The sequence below is a fragment of the Eretmochelys imbricata genome, chromosome 5 (genome assembly GCF_965152235.1).
Source record: "Eretmochelys imbricata isolate rEreImb1 chromosome 5, rEreImb1.hap1, whole genome shotgun sequence".
Classification (NCBI taxonomy): Eukaryota; Metazoa; Chordata; order Testudines; family Cheloniidae; genus Eretmochelys; species Eretmochelys imbricata.
This window is the reverse complement of record NC_135576.1, coordinates 47,714,775-47,725,080: the sequence shown is the minus strand read 5'-3', so window position 1 is coordinate 47,725,080 and position 10,306 is coordinate 47,714,775. Positions and strand designations below refer to the sequence as shown.

The window sequence follows — 10,306 nt, the reverse complement described above, 5'->3', positions numbered from 1 at the left end:
CCCAATCCAAACCTCCAGACACTTTTGACCAGACCCTGAAATCTTTATTTACTTACTATCAATTTTTGTTGTGTTTTTATTATTATTTTCTCTTGAGTCTGGACCTCGACTGTACTTTGACTGAGAAAATTGGACCTTGACACAAAATAATTGACTATCCCAGCTCTAAACCATTCCAAGAGAGAATGCTGGAGCAATGCAAACCTTAGGCTTAGTGAGGGGTGTGTTTTGGTGGCTCCTGCAATGGAAGAGGGCAAAAAGGACAGGCTGCGTCCTGTGGGATTTCCGGCTCCATCAAGACTTCAGGATAGGCTTCGGTCTCCTGGGATTTGGCCAGTGATTTGGAGCCAGGAGATTTGGATTTAATAAAACCCAAGTGCTCAGAGCCACTTCCTGTTTGTTGGTTTCCAGTAGTCCACCCACCCTGCCTCAGCTACCTAGGTTCTTTGTGGGCTGTGCTAGTTGCCACTTTGGGGCTAGGAAGGATTTTTTCCCTGTACCACCAGACTGAGTGAAGCTGGTTGGTTTTATTTGTTTTTGTTTGCCTTCCTCCCAGTGAAACCTAGGGGTTGGATATTGGACAGCCAGAAGGCTGGAATTCTCCCCCTCCCAAAGGTTACAGCTTGGACCTGCATGAGAGTCATTTAATTGTTCCAACTTTTGGCAGGTGCCCAGTGCAGGAACTGGCTGATTTAGGCTCCGGATCCAAAAAGGTAATGCTGTAGGCATCCCAAGGGCATCTTCTTATGAGATGGGGGCATCATGTCTAACCCACTAGGAGCAAATGCAAGCCAGTGGCCAGGGCACTACCTTGGTGGACTGCTCTGCCAACACACCTGGCAGCAGTGCTGGCTGGGGGTTGAGCTCCCTCCTTTCCTCAACCCCCAAAAGTGTGAGGGAGCTAGCAGGCAAGTAGAGCTCACAGAGACCCTCCTTGTGTGATGATTGGCTCCCCCTGCAGTGGAAGACTCCAAGGATTGGCAAATGTTCAAAGAGAAGTGAGTGACTGCTCTGGGCTGTCCCCCGATGAGAATCTTGGGTGTAATTTGACAAAGTTGCAGCCTGGTTAAAAATCCATACCACGTGTCCTTGCCTTCTTCCACACAGTGAGCATACCAAAGGACTTCTCTTTCAACTCTTGATTTCAATAGAATTATTCCTAGTTTACAGCAATGTAGGTAAAGGAGAATCAGGTCCATTAGTGCTGAAATAATGGTTAAATGTGGCAATGGAAGAAGCATAGGGATTTGTAGGCTTGGCCTTCCAAACATGATTTTTTCTTGTTTCTGTGCAGGTTATTTCTTCTGTACTGTTTCTGCCATCAGTCTTACTCCTCTTTATCCCAGGCACAGTGTGAACAGAGTAGAATGTTTTTTTACATTAAGCCCACTTGAAAATTAATTAATTTTCGACATTTGAGAAATTCAGACTTCAGGACTCCGGGTGACAGGGAGAATTAGACTATGTCTACACTACAGGTTATGTCGGTATAATGTATGTCGCTCAGAGGTATGAATAAACCAGCCCCCTGAGCAATATAAGTTACACTGATATAAGCACTCAGGCTTCTCCTGCTGCCATAGCTTCTGCCGTTCGCGGAGGTGGTTTTATTATGCCGACATGAGAGTGTGTTCACTCGATGTGCTGGAGCAGCGCAGCTGCATCCGTACAGCTGTACTGCTGCAGCACTGTATGTGTAGACATGCCCTTAGTATGGTGGGGAACTTCCACATTACTGCAATATAATAGCTCTTGGGATATCACGGCTTTGGTGAAGCATGGCTGGATAACTTCTTAGGCTGTTGTCTTTCGTATTTAGTGCAGAAATGCACGTTTGTTTGCATCTTGCTGATTTTCTTGGAGATGAGTAGTTGCTGCAGAAAGTGGTGCTGGTGGTTCAGTAGGTAGCACTGTCCTCTCTGCGACCGTTCCAAACTGGTGCCCCGTCAGATATCTGGTCTCTATGATATTTTAGCCTAACAGCTAAAGGTTAGTTATCTGTATCTATTGTGCTAGGAAAGAGGTGTGCTGACAGAGAAGTGTATAGGGCCATGTCTACACTAGCACTTCTGTCAGCAAAACTTTTGTCGCTCGGCGGGTGAAATAAATACCCCCTGAGCGACAAAAGTTTTGCTGCCATAAGCACTTGTGTGCACAGTGCTATGTTGGCGAGAGACACGTTCCCGCTGACATAGCTACCACTGCTCGTTGAGCTGGTTTTATTATGTCGACGGGAGAGCTCTCTCCTGTCAGCATAACACGACTACATGGGAGACCAGCTGTATCGATACAGTTGTGCCACTGTAAGCTTGTAAGTGTAGACATAGCCTTAGACTTCTATTTTAGCTAGACTGATGTTTAATGCTCACTCTTTGAAATCTCTTTTCTGAGTTTATTAAACATTAATAGTTTTGTCAAAGCCAACCACGTTGGTGCCTAGTGATTTTGTTACGGTACCCAAAAAAGCCCAGCTTCCCCAGGTTTCTTTGTTACTAGAGGTGCTCTCTTTTTGGGTGAGGCATAAAACCAAGGTCTTGAGCTCTAGTAAATCTCATGAATTTTCCAAGAATTGGAATACTGTATTATCTCAGGTGTCCCAGTCAAATTCCAAGTAGGTAATCACCTTCTTTCTACCTAAACTCCTCTGTCAGTTTTACTTGGACGTATGCATGCGTCAGTTCCTGCCCTACAGTATTATGGAGATTGGTGGTGTGTTCTGTTATATAGTTGTATGCAATGTTGTTGTAGCTGTGTCAGTCCCAGGGTATTAGAGAGACAAGGTGGATGAGGTAATATTTTTATTGAACCAACTTCTTCTGGTGAGAGAGACAAGCATTTGAGCTTAAAAAAGCTTGTCGCTCTCACCAGCAGAAGTGGTCCAATACAAGATATTACCTCACGCACCTTGTCTCTCAAACAATTGCTTCGTTTCACTCCCAAGGTGGCTGTATTTAAAAGAATGAGTGAAATAATTCCTGTAGTTTTGTACTGTTGGTTGTTACATTTGTAAAGCACCCTCGGACTCATTTGGGTGACAGGACCTATAGAAATGCAGTATCATTATTCTGGGAAGTGCAATTAATGATATTTTTGTGCGGTGAAAATTCTGTTTCTATTTGTTCTTAAAGAATTGGAACTAGAGAGATCAACCAGATTCCTGGGGGGGAGATGTAATATTGTAACAATTCCATGATAAAAAGTAAATAATTCACTTAGAATATTGAAACAAGAGGTGCATATCTCAAACAACAGGAGGTAAGGGGAGTAGAATCATAGAAGTTTAGGGTTGGAAGAGACCTCAGGAGGTCATCTACTCCAACACCCTGCTCAAAGCAGGACCAACTCCAACTGAATCATCCCAGCCAGGGCTTTGTCAAGCTGGGCCTTAAAAACCTCTAAGGATGGAGATTCCACCACCTCCGTAGGCAACCAATTCCAGTGCTTCACCACGCTCCTAGTGAAATAGTTTTTCCTAATATCCTACCTAGACCTCCCCCACTGCAACTTGAGATCATTGCTCCTTGTTCTGTCATCTAGCACCACTGAGAACAGCCTAGCTCCATCCTCTTTGGAACCCCCCTTCAGGTAGTTGAAGGCTGCTATCAAATCCCCCCTCACCCTTCTTTTCTAAATAAGCCCAGTTCCCTCACCCTCTCCTTCTAAGTCATATGCCCCAGCCCCCAATCATTTTCGTTGCTGTCTGCTGAACTCTCTGTAGTGGGGGGCCCAAAACTGGACGCAATACTCCAGATGTGGCCTCACCAGTGCTGAATTAGAGAGGGATAATCACTTCCCTCCATCTGCTGGCAATGCTCCTACTAATGCAATCCAAAATGCCATTAGCCTGCTTGGCAACAAGGGCACACTATTGACTCATATCCAGCTTCTTATCCACTGTAATCCCCGTGTTCTTTTCTGAGAACTGCTGCTTAGCCAGTCGGTTCCCAGCCTGTAGCAGTACATGGGATTCTTCCATCCTAAGTGCAGGGCTCTGCACTTGTCCTTTTTGAACCTCATCAGATTTCTTTTGGCCCAATCCTCCAATTTGTCTAGGTCGCTCTGGACCCTATCCCTACCCTCTAGCATATCTACCTCTCCCCCCATCTTAGTGTCATCTGCAAACCTGCTGAGGGTGCAATCCATCCCATCATCCAGATCATTAATGAAGATGTTGAAGAAAGTAGAGTTGTCATTTAAGTTTTTTATGACTATTTCTTAAATACCATAAACTACTTTGTCACATTTTCTACAGTGTTACCACATGAGAGAGAATTTCATCATGCTGCTAAAATGAACAATTTGGAAACCATGGAGAACTTACTTAAGAAGAATGTTAACATTAATGCTGTAAATACTGTGAGTATAAAATACTGTATGATATTTTAATTACCAGAAATATGCCTTGTGTATGGTCGCTAAGTCAAATCTCAAAAGTACTAGTGTATTTGACTGCAAGAGGAGGAGTATAAAGATACCCTTGAAGAAAATTCTCTGCACAAGTAGTATTTCAGGTGTCCAGTTGAGTGCCCAAATCTTGTGAAGTGAAGAGTGCCCTCCACTTGCACTTAGCGAGAGTGTAGGGTGATCCGTAATTCATAGGTCTAGTGGTCAGTGTATAAGAGTGGGACCAGGAACTTCTGAGTTATAATCTTGATACTCTATGACCTTGGACAATTAGTTTAACCTCTGCCTCAGTATCCCCATCTGTAAAATGGGTATACTTAACCTCACAGACATTTTTGGTTCTTGTGAAATGCTTTGCAGATTAAAATGCACATAAAGAGTTGTGTTGTTCAATGTGTGCTGCAACATGACTGCACTTGTATTGTGTGGCTACAGGGTGAGGTCAGAATTCAGACCTGGTGCAAGCAGATGGAACTCTATTGATATCAACAAGAGTTGTAGCCTTGTGGTGTAGATCTAAATTTGGACTAGAATATTCTACAGAAAGTGTTGCAGCATTTCATGGAGAAGAATGTTAGTCCCATCCCGGAATAACAAAGAGTGGGCCTTTTTCCCCCTATAGTGCCTGTCCACCCACGGCAATTCACTCCCCTTAGGCAGCCCATTCAGGGGGTTCGTACAAATGGTTGCCAGCCTGCATCAAACATTTAGGTGTAAATTGTCTGACTTAGCGCATCCTACTACTTAATCACAAGTTCTGAAAAAAATGTGCCTCCTTTTCCACATGCTTGGTTTTGAACGGGGGAAATAAGAGTACCTGCAGCTGGATTCCTGAGTCCTCCTTCAGAGAAGAAAGAGAAAAAGGATCCCTTTAAAATTACATTCTTTTGAATAAGAATATTGTTTCCATCAATACATACTGCTATTAATGGTACTCTGGACATGAAATTTTTGACAGCCCTGAGCAATGTAACTAGGTTGATCTCATTTTTAAGTGCAGACCACGCCTATTTCATATGGGCAGACCCACTGAACTCCTTCAGTTTATTTGCACGTGTAAAGTTATTCATTGAGGGTTGGAGGATGGAAACCTTTGTTTGCATAAACAACAGACCAAACTGAAATGGTGACTAATACCAAGTAAGAGGAGCATTTGAGTCGTGCATTACAGAGATAAAATCAAAAACAAATATGTAGCAACCAGGATATCATCAAGAAACAAATGGAATTACATAAATCTTAGACCTGGTCTACAGCTATTGCAGAGCACTCGTGGTATAGATATCACCTAAATCTTTGCTTTTAAAATCAAACAGTAAAATAGAAATTGTGAAAATGAATGTTTTCTGCATAGCATATCTCCTCTCTCTAAGCAATGTGTGTTTAGTAAAGCCCTGTTAATGACACGTTAGTGAGTTGCAGTGAGTGGATTAGAATGGCACATAAATACCTAATGTACTCTGGTTCTACTAGATTTCATTAAACACAATATTTAATTTAGATACAAGGGAACAGAAATACAGATAATGGCAAATGTTGGCTAGAGAATGTGCAAATGAATGTGTATTGGTGAGCTTTGATCAGAGGATTCAGAAATCCTGATAATTTGTGTAATAAAAATAATTATATTACATACCTATCCACCCAGGCTTGTTTTATTTCAGCTGCAGCGCACAGCTCTCCATTTTGCTGTGGCAGGAAATCATGTGTCTACTGTGGATTTTCTTCTCCATCACAAAGCTAGAGTGGATGTTGCAGATAAGGTAAGCAAACCACTACTGTCAGATCAAAAAACATGGTCTGAACCCTTAGCTGCTACAGTTGCAACAGCACAGCACAAGAGGGGTATCTGAGTGTGTGTGAAGGTGATTTAATGCCATCAGTGCAGTTCTCCAATCCTGGGGTGGGTGTGTCCCAGTTTGGATCTCTCTGTAAATTAGAGCAGCTGTTAGACTGCTCTAATTTACACCACCAGTAGCCCCAACGGGCTGACAAAGCAACCAGGGATCACTGGAGAACAGATAACCACTGGCCATGTCCCCTTTCCTCCAGCACACCACCCCTCCTCTGGCAGCTGAGAGGGGAGTAGTATAGTAGTCACTATGCTGTCTCTATGCTCTCAAAGGACTCCCTGCACTGGGGTGGATGGCTAGATTATGTCAGTTTTAGAGCCACTTTGGCCGGCAGTATGAGGCAGTGTGGCTGCAGCACAGTGGGAGATCCGGCCCATATACTAATGAAGCAAAACTCCTTATGGGTTAGTAAGAGTGAACAGATTTCAAAGGGAAAGAGTTTTTAAAATGCAATTCACTTTTCACCAGATATGCTGTTTGTTTACTTTTTGTACTTCATTCTGTTTGGATATGATGCAAATAGATTAGCCATTTTGAATTTTGTTTCGGTTTGTTTAACTGTCTTCCCACACACTAATACAGTGCTGTAATGTTTGACTTACAAACACTGAAGGGAAATGTATACATCCAAACAGCTGGGTTACAAGTTATGACTTGTAATTCATGACAATATTTCTATGAATAATTAGGTGGTGTAATTTTTAAAAAATAAAACTGACATTTAGGTGTAAACTGTCTCTGTCCTTCCTTCTAGAATTTCTCATTCCTGTTTAAGGGCCCAGTAGAGAGGTTTTGGAGTTCTTAAAACATTATATTAGAGATGTTTTTGTGAAAATTCTAGAAATATTTATACCCTTTTCATGCAAGACTTCTCCTGTTTTATACTTTTTTTTTCTAAACTAAAACTAAACCATCACTAAAAAGAATTTACAGTGCAATCCTGATTATGGGTGAGAGTAACAGGGTGGCTGGGCCATTAAGAGGAACGGGGCTCAGTGAATCTGTTCCTGTCCAGGTGCTCCCAGTTGGGCCACTTAAGAGGGCAGGACAGCACCTAGGATACTCTGTTTAATGAGACTCAGTGCATCAGAGCAGACAGAATTAGTCAGGAGACAGAGCAGGAGATGAGAGCTACTAGAGAAAGAAGGTGCTCCCTGGGAGAGGATGAAGGCAGGAGATCCACAAGGAGATTGCTGGCTGGCATTCCCAAGCTAGAGAGCCAGGGCTGGAGAGCGCTAAAGGCAGGCGAAACAGCAGAGTGAGATCCTGTTGACTCTGCGACAGAGGGCTGGAGCCAAGGGCCAAAGAGGCTGAAGGAAGGGAGAGAAATAGAGGAAATGACCCACTGGTATCTCCTTGCTGGAGAGCTGGGGCCCATAGGAACAATAAGAGGCTCTCAGCAAAGAGGCTGTGGAAGTTCCCACTGGGAAGAGTGGGGTTGTACCCCAGAAGGAGGGTTAGGGTGGCTGTGTTGATAGAGGAACAGAGGAGGACTAACAAAGAGTCTGGGTGTGGTAGAGGACACTGGAAAGTGTCATGTGTAAAGTGAATAACCAAGAGGATATATGATTTTTAAGGCTTACTTGCACTAGGGTGATATGGACTATTCTTGGAGACTTTTGTATTGTGTTTGGTAAATAAATTATGTTATGGACTTGAGTGTGTGCTTCTGTGGAATTACTGAGAAGCCAAAAGGGAAAATGAGGCAAAGGGCTACTTGCAAGGTTACCCTGAGACCACAATGAGACAGCTGGTTGTGAGCTAGGAGGGAAAATAATTATCTGTGAAATATGTGAATACTTCTCTGTGTGACCTATCTCTTCCACAGTATGTGATATTCATAAGCTTCAAAAAAATGCCATGGCAGGGCATGTTCCAGGGTATGTTAGATATTGTAGAATACTTTAATTTGAAGGCAGTGAAGTGTCCCAAAGGGAGAAAGGAGGCTGCCTGGCATATGGGCTACTGTGTTACGTCACACAAATGCTGGCTCTGTGTTGCAAATGGGAATCCAGATTGAGGCAGCGAGGGGAAGAATGGGGTGATTAGTTTGATCAGGAAAAAGTGCCAAGATGTCACTCTTTTGTAGCCCCATTTCACCTGTTGTTTTGTTACTATTGCAGACCTTGGCAATACAACTGCTTTTTGTTCTGCAGAGCGTTCTGCTCCATTGAAGTCTATGGAAGTTTTGCCCTGGACTTCAACTGAGGCAGGATTGGGCTTCTATAGTCCTAGGTTAAAAATGTATGTGCAGTCTACAAAGTGGATTTATCACAACTATCCTTGTAGCTTTAGGCGCTAGGGGCATGTGAAAGCAGCTATATTTAATTAAAGCTATATATAAAGAACAATAGAAACACTCGGAAGTGAACAAAGAGCCAGCGCAAATTGGTGCTTCCCATCGCTAATATCGCACTGTGCTCCAGCTATGGCTTCTGAGTGGTCTTTAAAGAGTAGCCCCATGTGCAGTGTTATACAGTGTTCCAGTGCGGGTCGAAAGGCATGAATAACTGTTATAAGGTCTTCATTCAAGAGAAACAGTTTGTGTGAGATGTTGATGGAAAAAGTCACTTCTGCCACCAAGTCCACCTGGGACTCCAGAGCAAATGAGGCTCCAGAAGGACCCCTAAATTGTGTACCTCTTTGACAAAGGCTTGGATAAACATCAGCTCAGTTAAGGAGGCAGACGCTATCCCTACCATGTCCTTCAGATGCTCTCCTCCAATCAACCAATATCCCTTCCGTCCTGTCTGGTTTGAGTTTTGGCCAGTTCGCTCTACTCCAAACCCCCTACCTTGGCCAGGCACTGGAAAAACAAAGATAATGTAGCCTTTGGGCTCAGTGAGAGAGAGACCTGGTGCTCAGTGTCCTCTGCATACTGATATCTGCGCCTTCCAAACTGTCTCTCCCAGTCGGCATATGTACAGTACAGGAGAGGTGAGACAGAACAGAATCCTGCAGAGCCCCATGAGGAAGAGACTTTAGCATGGTGGAGCAATTAACCTAGACCACCTGCAGGGATCTTTTTGAAAGGTAGAGCTGAAATCACTTGAGCAATATTGTCCACTGCTGCCAGGGTCTGAACTGAGTTAACTTTTGTACATCCCATAGTCTTTGACTTGTACTACAGCTCAGAGATTTCCTTATTGTGAATCACTTGCAAGCAGGGCTGGGAAACTAAACAGAGTTACCATTTAGAAACTTAAATATTTATAGCAGGGGTTGGCAACCTACGGTGTTGGCTGCCAAACCCAGGCCGGCAGCGGGCTGAGTGGGCTGGCGGCTGGGACCCCGGCAGGCAACAGCATGCCATTAAAAATCCTGCCCGCCCCGGCCCACTCTTCTCCGCCCGGCCCCCACGGAGGCAGGGTGAAGAAGCTCCCGCCTCCCCTGCCTCTTCCCCCAGCGTGCTGGGTTCCTGCCCCTACCCCCCTCCTCTCCCTCCCTGCCGCGGATCAGCTGATGGCCCTTGGGAGGGAGGGGGAGAAATGGAGCCGCAGCCCGCTCACTGCTCTGGGGAGGGGAGGAGGCAGAGAAAAGGCAGGAGCGGGGCCTTGGGGAAGGGAGGTGGAATCGGAGCATATCCCCTCCAGCCCCCTGCCGTGAGCCGCTCTGGGCAGGGAGGTGGGAGCATCCCCAGGATCCTAGCCAACGCCCTCTGCCCTGACCCCTATACCACCAACCCCCACACCCAGTCCTCTGCCCTGACACCTGCACCCCCCCACCCACACCCAGCCCTCTGCCCTGAGCCTTGCACTCCCCTCACACCCAGCACTATGCCCTGACCCCTGCACCCCCCACACCCCATGCCCTGACTCTTACACCCCCCACATTCCCACCCCCACCCTGAGCACCAAATGGGAGCACCTGCGCACACACACTCACCCCCCACATTCCCACCTGCACCCCTCGCACCAAATGGGAGCTGCCCAGGTAAGCGCTCCACACCAAACCTCCTTCCCCAACCCTGAGCCCCCTCCCTCATTCTAGCTCCTGGCCAGACCCTCCATCCCAACCCCCAGAAGCCTGCTCCTTCACTCCCAGCCCTG

General features: G+C 45.2%; 1 protein-coding gene across 5 annotated transcripts in view; it reads left to right on the top strand.

The window, feature by feature from the left end:
* Positions 1–10,306, top strand: part of ANKDD1B (ankyrin repeat and death domain containing 1B) — a 40,623-nt gene that overhangs the window by 3,032 nt on the left and 27,285 nt on the right. For 4 of the 5 annotated variants that reach the window (XR_013346139.1, XM_077817035.1, XM_077817036.1 and 1 more), the window contains exons 2-3: positions 4,253–4,356; positions 6,069–6,167. Coding sequence is in view for 3 of the 5 variants with exons in the window: in XM_077817035.1 (XP_077673161.1) it covers positions 4,253–4,356; positions 6,069–6,167 (203 nt within the window). In the remaining 2 variants the exon portion in view is untranslated. Of the gene's footprint in view, positions 1–4,252; positions 4,357–6,052; positions 6,168–10,306 lie in introns of those variants that run through there. The other variant, XM_077817037.1, reaches the window with a different exon arrangement.